The following is a 13568-nucleotide window of genomic DNA, read 5'->3' on the forward strand; positions in this document are numbered from 1 at the left end:
ACATAAGGCTGCTTCATAACAAAATGTGAAAAAAATGAATACTTTCGAAAGGCACTGTACATATACAAACAAGTTTTTATGGTGTATGGTTTGAACTTTCATACTAAATGGTTAGGCCACATTACAGACTACGGGTGATTCATAGGGTCAAAATACCTGCATTACTGCACTATTTTTTTTTTTTTGTTGTTGCTTAAAATGAGATTGCTTTCATTTCAACAGCCCTAAATTCTACACAAGAGATAATTTCTTAATAAACAGTAATGTATGAGTTGCAGTATGACACGTTTTTCTGCCCTCTTTTGATTGGGAGAATGCAATCTGACATTTTATTTCACTAATTGACTATACAAAACAGTGTGTATGTATATATGTATGTAATGATCAATCGGAATTGGCCAATACATTGGTGCATTCATAACGTACATACTATAAACTCAGAAGAAAAAAAAAAACCTCGCATTTTCAACTGCTTTTTCTATAAAATTTCTTATTTCATGTAAAGATTTATATAATCATAATAAGACACAACAACTGACATATTATAAATGGAACAAAATTCACAAACATTAGACAAACAGAAATGGAGTAATGAGTCACCGAACAGAGCAGGAATCAATATCCAAAGTAGCAGTCAGTATTTGGTGTGTCCTCCAGCTGCTTTAAGTACTACAGTGCATCTCATCTTAATGGACTGAGAAAGATTTGCCATTTCTTCCTATGAGAAGCTTGCAACTTCACTCTTCCACCAAGGCACTTGCAACTTCTTGAACACGTCTCGGGGTACATATGGTCACATGTAGTCTGGCATTACAAGGACGATCAGCTGTCCTTCCTGTCTCTCTGTAGCACTGTCCTAGGCCTCTTATATTATGGCCACATCTGCCGTTCTCATGCCTCCCTGATGCAGGACTATGGCATGTTCACACAGGTGATCAGGAACCCTGGACATCCTCATTCTGGTGTTTTCAGAGTCAGCAGAAAGGTTATTGGAAACTAAGTTATTGGAACTATGACATTAATTTTCTTCCCCCATAAACTATAAATGTCTTAAGGACAGTTCAAAGGTGCATGTGCAGTAATTGTTTATGGTTCATTGAGCAAGCATAGAAAACATAGCTTAAACACTGTCTAATGCAGATATGTAAAGCTTAATTATCTTTAAAATACAGTATCCCAAAAATTGACATTTCTTCTTTTTTTCTTTGTTGTTGTTGCTCAGTTTATGTACACATACTGACTTCATATGATATCTTGACTTGCAAACAGCTTTCATTTCTAAGCTACAGATGCACTTGCATTACCTAAAAGCAACATCTCATGCTAAGCTAAACAAGAAAAAGGCATTAATACATAATAGCAGCTTGAACCCATTCGTCTCTTCAAAGTGATCTATATTGAACTGGGTCTAACTCACTTACAAGTCTGTCCCTGTGCATTAGAGTGTAACTCTAGAGCACATAGGTAATGAAATTGGGAGAGGAGGGGCTAACCGGACACACATCTCACCTTTCCGTGATCTTACGCAACATTCTAATGGGGCAATATGCTGCAACATCAATTTAGGGTTTAAATTCAGCAATAATCTTACTGATGCAGTTGAAAGGAGAGCCAGTGTCAAAGAAAGAGACAAGATTAATAATGTCTTCATAGCAGAGTAATGCTCTTTACTCTGAGTGCTGTCACTTCTATGCCTCTTTTCTTCTCTGCTGGCCGCTCTTATTGCAGTCAGTCTCTTTGCTTTGTGGCCATTTTCCCCTCTACTCCTTGCATGAAGCATCCCAAAGCCCCTCCTCTACATTTCTACATCACAATCCCTTCATGAAAGTAATGAGGCTAAATAGTAAACAGCATGCCTCCATATTACGGTGCATATTATATACAGTGGAGATGCACGGTTTAAAAATAAAGTGTCTTTCTGCTCTAGTTTTCACTGCAGCAACAAGTTAGCATGACGTTTTCACTCTTCAGATTTAATTACAGATCCATTCCACATAAAATGTGTTGTTTTTAGAGAACTGCTCCATTTACTAGAAGGAAGAACATAAAGCAAATAAAAAATCAGCTTTGTTTCAATTGTCTAAAACGGGGTCTTAAACAGGGCCCCCCTAAGAGAGAGAGAGAGAGAGAGAGAGAGAGTGTGTGTGTGTGTGTGTGATATTTGCATATGATTCAAATGAAGTACTAACTAGCTAACATAAGAATTAAGTTACTAAAACTAAACTGTAAACTTAATACAAATATTAATACACAGGCTAATATATTAGTGGAGGAGAAAAGTAATAAGTAACTTACTAGTGACTAATTATATATAGCCTTATTGTACTACTGAACTAAATACTAGTATCTAATGAATAGTTATGAATTTGACAAAGACAGTAGTCACTATTAAATTTCTTAATCGTAATTTCGTAAAAAAAAAAAAGTTAAGTACAAGTAACAAAAACGTATTTAAATGTTCAAATGGCTTGGCACAGTCTCTGGGTGTGGAAAGGTTGAAAACCTCTGGTCTAAAGTAAGAAAGCACTGTTTCATGTGATCTCCAGTGCAGCGTGATCTGGATTAACTATTTACTCTGGTACAAAGCAGCACTATTGGCGGCTGTGTAAAAAAGCGCATGTCTATGTAGCAGGGATATGTTGTTACACCAGATTATAATTCATTTTATATATATATATATATATATATATATATATATATATATATATATATATATATATATATATATAATTTGTTTTTATTATTAATTGTTTTGGGGCATTTTATCTTGAAAATGTTGCGTGCTTTTATTGAATATAGTATGTACGTCGGCGGATGTCATACGTAGGTAAGGCGTTCAAAACGCAGCGCAATCGGAAGTTCGTCCTCTTTGCTTCAATGCCATCAGAGAGGAGAGGTACGATTTTCATGAGCTCCGTTCATTAAATGTTATAAGTGTTCATGTCATGTCTGTGTGGCCAATACGAGAAAGTATTCTGGGTAATGTTATATTTGACCATTAGTTTGTGTTATTAACTTGGTAAATGTAGTTCATTTGAGTGCTCTTAACTGGTGAATAGTGCATTGCGTGAGATGGCGGCAAAGTGTGTGCGTTGCGTGTGTGAAGCATATGTTAGCTGCTATGCGGCTAACATCGCAATTAAGGAATATTTGTATATATATATATATATATATATAAATGAATAGAAATTGATAAATAATAGATCGAGATGTTTAATTAAAAAGATGTATATGTATAATTATATTTTGTAAACAATATTAAATATATGTTTTAGTCTTTAATATATTTTGTATTTTGTACACTTAGGAGATATATTTTATATATATTGTATATTGCATTCATTGTGTGATCTGTGGTTAATTGCCTGGGGTACTTAACATGTATTTTGTGGTTAACAGGCATAATTAAGAGCTGTTGCAGATAACAGTGCCTGTCTGTTTGCTTGTTTTACTACACAGGTATGTCAAATAGTATTCAAGAAACACTGTAATGCTGTTTTGAATTATTGGTATATAAGACGGACATGTTTGTGAATGTATTATATGACTTAGTTTATTTTTATTACTCATACTATTATATATATATTATAGTATATATATTATGTGTGTTGTAAAGTGTGTGTATGTTTCTCTTTGCTTCAATGCCATCAGAGAGGAGAGGCATAATTAAGAGCTGTTGCAGATAACAGTGCCTGTCTGTTTGCTTGTTTTACTACACAGGCACTACAAGTAAATCATCATCAGTTAAAAACCAGCTTTGTGTGGACAATCCTTTTATTTAACATCCATAAAACACAACGCAGAGGAACAACCGCTACAAAACTGGTGCCGTGACCCGCCGACTGGTTGATCGTTGTCGACCGCTGGGATTGCTGACGTGGTGTGTGACTACCGATGAGGGGGGCTGGAGGTGCTTCTGTCATCTGTTGCTGTTTCTTCGGTGGAGTTCGGACGTCTAACAGATTGAACCGTGTCTAGGAGGAGACTGCTGATGTACTGTGTTGCAGAAATTCAACGCTGAGGACGCAGGTGTGCGAAGTACAGACTGTTGAACTGGTGATTTGTGTCTATGGTGGATCGAGTGAGCAGCGTGCTGGATCATCGAGGAGTGTCGCCGCCTAACTTGTTTTGACTGAACTGTAAATGAAGGTACTTCACGTCATCAATTGACTTTTTGACAGGAGGATTTGAAAAAAAAAAGTGGACCGTGCTTTATATGAGTTTTAAGGTCATTTTTTTTTTTTTTTTTTTTTTTTTTTTTTTTTTCACTTTTCTAAATTTAAACTGTTTCTCTTAAATTGATTTATTTGTTTTGTTAATATTTTTGTGTTTTGACAGTATTCTGATGCGTGAGCGAAATGGCTGCTAAACAAAGTGATTTGGGGTGGGACAACACGTTTACAGCTGGTAGGGGGCGGGGCAGTCTTTTGAATACGCCTGACAGAGCAAAGCTGTTTGAAGATCCTGAGTACTGTAGTACAGGTCGGGGTAGAGGAATTGGTCTTTCCCCCGATGACGGAGTTCAAATGTGCGGTAGTCCAATCGCTGCAGCCAGTAACTATGAATTCGCTCCTCAAGAGTCAGAAATGTCTGGTCAAATGAGTAACCTCATAAGACAAATTGGTATTGAGATTGGGCAATCAATTAGAGAGAGTATGATGAGGCCTGACTTTTCTAACCATCCATCTGCTAGAAAGTTACAGGAAGGTGTCAGTGGTCATGTGACTGACCCCTCTAATACTACTGTCATTGACGCGTCAAAAATGAACTTGATCCTGAGAGCTGAGGTGTCCGCACCACCACACTTTCGAGGAGATAGTTCAGACAAATACTCAGTCCTGGAATGGGAAGACATGATGAGGGTATATTTGAACAAACTTGATGTGACAGAGTCTGAAATGGTTGATGAGATAATGAACAGAGTTATGGGGCGGGCCAGAGATGTAATGAGAGTATGGCTGCGCAATGGTTCTACAACTCCAACTGTTGATTCTGTATTTTCTGTTTTGAAGCAGCACTTCGGGGACCAGAGCAGTTCAGGTATTCCTTTAGCTGACTTCTATTCTGTGAGACCATATCCCAGGGAGAGCGCTTGGGATTTTTGGATAAGACTAAACAAGGCAGCGGATGTTGCAGAGCAAAGTTTAAGATGGGAAGGGAGATCCCTGGATAACAGGAGCAAAGAGGTGGCCGTTATGTTCATTCGTAACTGCCCTGACAAAGAGTTAGCTTTCGTTTTCAAGAGTAAGCCTGTACAGTCATGGAATGCATCTGAGGTGCAGGAGCAGCTTGACGAGTTGTTACGGGAACGCAAGTTGACGAATCACACTGTCAAACAATTCACCACGGTTGTCTCAGAGCCAGACGTTGATGTGCCTGTCTCATCGTCTAAGTCTGAACAGGGTGGGGGCGTAGCTGACGAGAATGCATTGGACAAAGTCCTGTCTTTGCTTGAAAAAACGTTAGTGTGCAACACTCAGTCTGTACGAGGCCCCTGGCCTAAACGAACGGGCAATAAGATTCGAGAGTGCAGAGTGTGTCAAAGCGGTGAGCACAGCACGACTGCTCATTGTAAAATGTACAATTTGTGTTTCAAGTGTTTTGCGGCTGGACATGCGAGCTACAACTGCGACAGTCATAGAGTAACGTCCAGGGTGGGCTCCGGTCAGCATGACAGAGTTGCATCTCAGGGAAACTAGACAGCTCCCTTCGGGCAGAGGGCGAAGTGGGGCTGTGTAGTTCCTCTGAGAATGATTTTGAGTCTGTTTATTCTTTCTTCTGTGAGAGTGTTGGCAAAACAAAAACGGTCATTTTTCAGAACAGCATGCAAGTTGATCAAAGTAACAGTTTATTTTATGCAAGTGTGTTACTACAGGACAAAGTTGAGCTTCGGGGGATGTTGGACAGTGGCTCCATGGCGACCACTCTGAGTGCGGAAGTTCTTCCTCAACTTGGAGACGCTGGGGTGCTGGACCGGGATATCCTGAGCTCTTCAGATATTGTCTTGGTGGGTTGTGGTGGCAAACAAACTACTCCAGATGGTGTGTGCAATCTGAAGCTTGAAGTGTACGGGGTCAGTTTCATTGTCCCAGTTCTGATTGTAAGGGGTCAAAAGGACCCGATCATACTTGGCACAAATGTCTTGAAACCTCTAATAAGTCAGATGAAGCATACGGACCAATTTTGGAAAGTGGTAAAGAGACCTGACTCGATTGTGCAATCTGAAAATGGCCAATTTTTACGCATGCTTTCTTGTATCGAGAGATGGAGGGGTGATTCGATTCCTGATAGGGTGGGTACTCTGAGACTGAGGTCAGCTGTGACACTCCAGCCAAGGAGCGAACATCTTGTTTGGGGTCGTTTGCCTCCAGGGTCAGTACTGTCAGTAGGGAGCACAGTAGTCATTGAGCCCAGTACTTCACGTTGTGCGCACCGGAATGTGCTGATTGGGAGGGTTGTTTCACCTTTGTGGGGCGATGGCTGGCTTCCAGTAAAGATGATCAACCCGACCAATGCAGAAATTGTGTTGAGGAAAAATGCGAAGGTGGCCGATGTGTATCCTTGCGTCGCTTTGGAGGACCTCGATCAAACCACTGACAGAGTGTTTAGTCAAAATGTAGGTGCGGTACGTTCTGACAAGTCATGTGGTAGCCTTACTGTGGGTGGCTCTACATCTGGAGCAAGTTTGACAGGTAACGGCAGGTTGGACGATCTGGGGCTGAGCGACTTGAATGTCGGGGATTGTGAAGTGTCTCCTTTTTGGAAGAACAAGTTAGTGGATCTCATTGAAAAATATGAGTGTGTGTTTTCCAGGCACAGTTTGGACTGTGGCGAAGCGAAAGGTTTTTGTCATCGTATCAGAGTTACAGACGACAGGCCCTTTCGTCTTCCATACCGGCGTCTTTCTCCTGCTCATTACTTGAAGTTGAAAGAGACTTTAGATGAAATGGAGGACAAGGAGATCATTAGGAAGTCGAGCAGTGAGTATGCGTCACCATTGGTTTTAGTGTGGAAGAAAAACGGTGACTTAAGGATATGCACCGATTTCCGATGGTTGAACGCACGCACGGTGAAGGATGCTCATCCTCTTCCTCACCAATCGGATGTTCTTGCAGCGCTGGGTGGGAACGCGTACTTTAGTACTATGGATCTGACTTCCGGGTACTATAACATCCCATTGCACGAAGATGACAAGAAGTTCACAGCGTTCTGTTCGCCAATGGGGCTCCATGAATACAATCGTTTGCCCCAGGGACTCTGTAACAGCCCAGCAACATTTATGAGGATGATGTTGACTGTGTTTGGTGACCAGAATTTCTTGAGCCTTCTTTGTTATTTAGATGATTTGTTAGTTTTCGGAAAGACAGAAGAGGAGAGCTTGGAAAGGCTGGAGATGGTATTTCGGCGTCTAAAAGACCACAATTTGAAATTGTCTCCTTCAAAATGTAGGTTCTTGCGGAAGTCTGTAAAATTTCTGGGTCATATTGTGTCTGAAGAGGGGGTGGCCAGTGATCCAGCGAAAATTGATGCCATAGTGAATGTATCTGAGAAGGATTTGATGGAGAGTGATTGTGTTACGCCATCAGAGAGTAAAATCAGATCCTTTTTAGGTATGGTGGTGTACTACCAGCATTTCATAGAAAATTGTTCTATGCTGGCTAAACCCTTGTTTCAGCTGTTGACAGGGCAGAAAAGACCTAGAGTGGGGAGGGGTGTAAAACGACTGAAAAGAAATCGTACACTTTCTCCAACAGATTGGACTGATGACTGCAGAGCAGCTCTGGAGAGTTTGAAGTCTGCCTTAGTGGGTCAGGTTTTGCTTGCGCACCCAGATTTTTCAAAGCCGTTTCTGTTGTCTGTGGATGCCTCCTCTAGTGGGCTCGGGGCCGTTTTGTCGCAGGTTCAGGAGGGTTATGCCGTGGCAAGGCCTATTGCCTTTGCGTCAAAGTCTTTGAATCATGCGCAGTCGAAGTACCCAGCACACAGACTTGAGTTTTTGTCGATGAAGTGGGCTATTTGTGATAAGTTCAGTCACTGGCTGCGGGGACACAGATTTACTGTGTGGACTGATAATAACCCACTCAAGTACATCCTCACAAAGCCCAAGCTGGATGCGTGTGAACAACGGTGGGTAGCGAAGCTGGCGCCTTACGATTTTGATATCCAGTATATCCCCGGTCCGAAAAATATAGTGGCAGATGCATTAAGCAGGGAACCGTTTGCGACTTCGAGAATTTTGCACAGATTGACACGGACGCCTTATGATGTTTTGCTGCATGAGGCAGAGGCTGTTGCTGTCGAGCAGGTGCAGGACATGTTCCATTTGTCGTGTGAACGAGAGGATGGTGAAGTAGTGGATGGGCTCTCAGAGCCTGTGAATGTAGGTGGAAATGTGTATGTAGGTTGCACTTCCCTTACTGGCAAAGTGTCTCACCAAGATTTGTCAGCTGTTCTTCATTCTCACCGTGACTGGGAGCATGGTGCGGCCATTAGAAGCATGTCATATGTTCAGCATTTAGAGAGTTTGGTAGACGAAGAGCAGAGTGAGCTCCGCAGCTTAACTCATGATGAATTGCTGGAAAAGCAGAGTCAGGATCCTGCGATTGATAGAGTGAAGTTCTTTGTGGAGAGGGGCAGACGTCCATCTCGCAGAGAAAAAGTGTTAGAGTCTAAAAGAACTGTGAAAATACTACGCCAATGGGGTAAACTTGTCTTAAGGTTGGGTGTCTTATACCGAGTGTCTAAGAATCCGGTTTCTAAGAAGAATACTTACCAGTTTGTTGTGCCAGCAGCTCTTCGAGGTACTATTCTGAAGGGAGTGCATGATAACGCTGGTCATCAGGGTCAGCATCGCACGCTCTGGTTGGCTAGACAGCGGTTCTTCTGGGAGTCTATGGAGGAAGACATAAAGACATACGTCAATGAGTGTCAGAGGTGTATTTTGAGTAAGAGGCCTGAACCAGAGGCAAGGGCTCCACTTGTATCAATTCACACGAGTGCCCCTCTTGAAATAGTTTGTATTGACTTTTGGTCAGCGGAGGATTCCAACAACAGAACGGTTGATGTGTTAGTGGTCACTGACCATTTCACAAAGCTCGCTTGTGCTTATGTCTGCCCAAATCAGACTGCAGAAGCTGTTGCGCGTGTCCTGTGGAACAAATTTTTCTGTATTTATGGGTTTCCACAGCGAATACATTCCGACAGGGGTGCAAACTTTGAGAGCTCCCTTATGGTCGAGTTGTTGAGATTGTCAGGTGTGGGTAAATCGCACACGACCCCATATCATCCAATGGGTAATGGACAAACAGAGAGATTTAACCGTACCCTGGGTGATATGATCCGTTCGCTGCCTCCGAGATCTAAAGTTAAGTGGCCACAGATGCTGAACACTCTTACATTCGCGTACAATTGTACGAGACATGAGACCACTGGGTTTCCACCGTTTTTCTTGATGTTCGGCCGAACACCAAGATTACCTGTGGACATCCTGTTCGAAAAAGTCCTGTTGAATAATGAGACCGTTAATGTTCACAAGTATGTACAGTCTCTTGAGAAAGACTTGCGAGAAGCAATGTTAATCACACAGGAGCATGCTAAAAGACAGCAAGCCAAACAAGCAGAGTATTATGATCGAAAGGGTAAAGGTCATTCTCTTGAGTTGGGTGACAGGGTACTCCTTGCGAATAAGGGTGAACGGGGGAAAAAGAAGTTAGCCGACCGATGGGAAAAAGTAGTGTATGTTGTTGTGGGAAAAAGGGGTGCATTGAACACTTACCAGATAAGAAATCCTGGGACAGGTCGTACCAAAACAGTGCATCGTAATCTGTTGATGCCTGTCAATTTCCTGCCGGTGCCATCTTGGAATGATGGTAGTGATGGTGTTGATGATGTCGAGAATTCCACTGTCTGTGTGTCATGTGATGAAGCTGATCAAACTCGGAGTGACGATCGAACCTCTCGCTGGGTTGCAGATCTTGATGCTGCCACAGATGTGACACAAATAGAGTCTGTGGAGTGCACTAATGCTGATAAGAGTGAAGCTATTGGTGACACAGTTGTGAAATGTGACTCTGAGATGTCTGGAGCACCTGTGTGTATCGCAAATTCAGACAACTTGCCCAACTCTATTTTATCTGTATGTTCATTGGTGTCTGATGATTCTTCTGTATCAGCAGTTCTAAGTGATGACTGTGTTTCTGAAGTTGATGAGTGTACTTCAACTGTTGCAGAAATTCCTATGACATTGCCCAGTGTGCAAGATCAGGGGAATGAAAGAATCTCTGGTCTACAAGATGGCTTTAGGTCAAGATTTGGGAGATTGATTAAGCCAGTTAACAGACTGATACAGTCAATGTCAACTCAGAGAGTGTATGAAATTCATGAAATTTGAACTGTTCAATTGAGAACAACAAATAGGTTTGTTAAAGAGTTAAAAGACTTTCTTTTTTTTTTTTTTTTTTTTGCTTGTTTTTGTTAAATACATGTTTTGCGAGTGTAATGAGTACATTAATGGGACATTATGGGTGTCGTGTAGAACTATGTACAAGGCATGGTTTTCTATGGGTTATTTGGGGATTAGCTACCCCTGGGTTTCCTTAATCTCGAAAGAGATAGTTAAGAACTGAACAAATCTAATGTGATTTCAGAAGATGTGGCATCCTTCGCTAATTTAGCAAGACTTTGTAAGTAATGCATAATCTGGTGTAAAACAGTGGGGGTGGATGTAGCAGGGATATGTTGTTACACCAGATTATAATTCATTTTATATATATATATATATATATATATATATATATATATATATATATATATATATATATATATAATTTGTTTTTATTATTAATTGTTTTGGGGCATTTTATCTTGAAAATGTTGCGTGCTTTTATTGAATATAGTATGTACGTCGGCGGATGTCATACGTAGGTAAGGCGTTCAAAACGCAGCGCAATCGGAAGTTCGTCCTCTTTGCTTCAATGCCATCAGAGAGGAGAGGTACGATTTTCATGAGCTCCGTTCATTAAATGTTATAAGTGTTCATGTCATGTCTGTGTGGCCAATACGAGAAAGTATTCTGGGTAATGTTATATTTGACCATTAGTTTGTGTTATTAACTTGGTAAATGTAGTTCATTTGAGTGCTCTTAACTGGTGAATAGTGCATTGCGTGAGATGGCGGCAAAGTGTGTGCGTTGCGTGTGTGAAGCATATGTTAGCTGCTATGCGGCTAACATCGCAATTAAGGAATATTTGTATATATATATATATATATATATAAATGAATAGAAATTGATAAATAATAGATCGAGATGTTTAATTAAAAAGATGTATATGTATAATTATATTTTGTAAACAATATTAAATATATGTTTTAGTCTTTAATATATTTTGTATTTTGTACACTTAGGAGATATATTTTATATATATTGTATATTGCATTCATTGTGTGATCTGTGGTTAATTGCCTGGGGTACTTAACATGTATTTTGTGGTTAACAGGCATAATTAAGAGCTGTTGCAGATAACAGTGCCTGTCTGTTTGCTTGTTTTACTACACAGGTATGTCAAATAGTATTCAAGAAACACTGTAATGCTGTTTTGAATTATTGGTATATAAGACGGACATGTTTGTGAATGTATTATATGACTTAGTTTATTTTTATTACTCATACTATTATATATATATTATAGTATATATATTATGTGTGTTGTAAAGTGTGTGTATGTTTCTCTTTGCTTCAATGCCATCAGAGAGGAGAGGCATAATTAAGAGCTGTTGCAGATAACAGTGCCTGTCTGTTTGCTTGTTTTACTACACAGGCACTACAAGTAAATCATCATCAGTTAAAAACCAGCTTTGTGTGGACAATCCTTTTATTTAACATCCATAAAACACAACGCAGAGGAACAACCGCTACATCTACTAGTAAATAAAGAAGGGGCATACCTGGGCACACAGCTGGGAGAGGAGCTGTCAATCTCCCATGTCGCGAACAGGTTCATCTGAACCGGGCGACTCGAAGAAATCGTGACCGTCCTGACATGCTGCAAGTGGGGAGACGGAGCTCCCGCTCGCTGCTGAAGTCCTCCTCGCTCCGACATGCTTAGCTTGTTTCGGGATATGTGCTGTCGGAGCGGTATCGGTCAGTTTGGACAATGCTCGCGCATGCAGTCTGTTCAGATGATGGCACTCTCATGGCACGAGCCTCTTAACGTTCCCGCCTCCGCTCGGCGGGGGATTCACACGAGACTTCACTCAGTTGCTGCTGCTGCTGCTTCTATCAGTCCAGCTCTAGCTTCTTGTGATCAGCTTGTGAACAATTGAGCGTTTAAAACAACAGCAGGAAGCGGAAATATCTATTTTAAAAACATATAGTAAAGCAACGCCTCTCGTTAAAGACGCACGTACAAGAGACGCGATGCAGCGAGACTGAACGCGTCGCTTGTGGTTGTAGAGTAGAGCACTAGGTCCCCTAATAATAAAGTCAGTATACGTATTTAATTATTTAAACATATTTAATATAATATTGTATTATAACGACGAATTAAAACATTTGATTTGCTAAGGTTGCTGCTGCAGCTAAAAAATTATGAGCACATTACGTTTCATTTATGTTAGATTTAATATATTTTTTAATGTAAAATATTTACTAATTATTTTAATTTTGACATTTTGCATCCCCCAGTGGGCCTCAGATTAGGTTTACATGCACTATTGTAGACAGTATTGTTGATTATAATGGGATTGCACTCGTGGAGTAGCAGCTGCTGCAGTTGTCAACTGCATTATGTAGATATATATGTGGAATCATATTTATTTATTTATTTTGGATTAACAAAGGCCAATAGCGCCTTTGGTTGTCAAGCTGGTCTGCTGATTTACAACTAAAACAGTTTGAAACGACATATTAAGTCACGTGTTTATATTTATCTCCCTCTGTTGCTCTCTTTCTATGTATTTTTTTAACGCAACCCACTTGTATCTATTATGGTAGTGGCAGCTCCTAAAACACTGCAACCACCCACGCTGGCACAGTTTGTAGTTTATCTCTCCCTGACAGATTGAAGCCAGAGAGAGCAGTGAAGTTTCATGACATCAAGTCCTGAAACATTCAGACTGCCAAGGATTAATCAAAAAGGGCCCAGAGTTCCTTACACTTTCTGAATTTTAATCCTTTTGGATAAAGCTGAAACTGAAAACATGAATTCCCTAGAGGTTATTATTTCTGCTCACTTTTTTAAGACTGTCCTGGAAATTTTATGGGCTGTGCTTTTAGTGCAACACACTTCCTACACTTTCCCACTTTAAATAGCCTAACTTCATTTTGGATGCACGATGAGCAAAATCAAGGACCAAACAGGACTGAGTTAAATGTTTGTTTTAGTCTGTTCTGATGTGGTCTTTCATATACATAGTAGTCAGACACATGTAGAAAGTTATTGCCTTTTACACACAAAATCTAATATAGATCTGAAGACTAATCGAGCTCTCCATCAAATGCCAAGATGCTTCTAATTCTCTCTCTCTCTCTCTCTCTCTGTCTCTCTCTGCGTGTGTGTGTGTGTGTGTGT

At 40.5% G+C, this 13568-nt stretch overlaps 1 protein-coding gene across 2 annotated transcripts in view; it reads right to left on the bottom strand.

Annotated features, from left to right (window-relative positions):
* pacs1a (phosphofurin acidic cluster sorting protein 1a) overlaps positions 1 to 12466 on the bottom strand; it is a 31265-nt gene extending 18799 nt beyond the window's left edge. The window contains exon 1 of one of the 2 annotated variants that reach the window (XM_052588904.1): positions 11944 to 12466. In XM_052588904.1, coding sequence (XP_052444864.1) covers positions 11944 to 12098 — 155 coding nt within the window. In that variant the 5' untranslated portion in view covers positions 12099 to 12466. The remainder of the gene's footprint in view (positions 1 to 11943) is intronic. The other variant, XM_052588905.1, reaches the window with a different exon arrangement.
* Between the last annotated feature and the right edge of the window lie 1102 nt (positions 12467 to 13568).

This window comes from Carassius gibelio, chromosome B21, assembly GCF_023724105.1.
Source record: "Carassius gibelio isolate Cgi1373 ecotype wild population from Czech Republic chromosome B21, carGib1.2-hapl.c, whole genome shotgun sequence".
NCBI classification, from domain to species: domain Eukaryota; kingdom Metazoa; phylum Chordata; class Actinopteri; order Cypriniformes; family Cyprinidae; genus Carassius; species Carassius gibelio.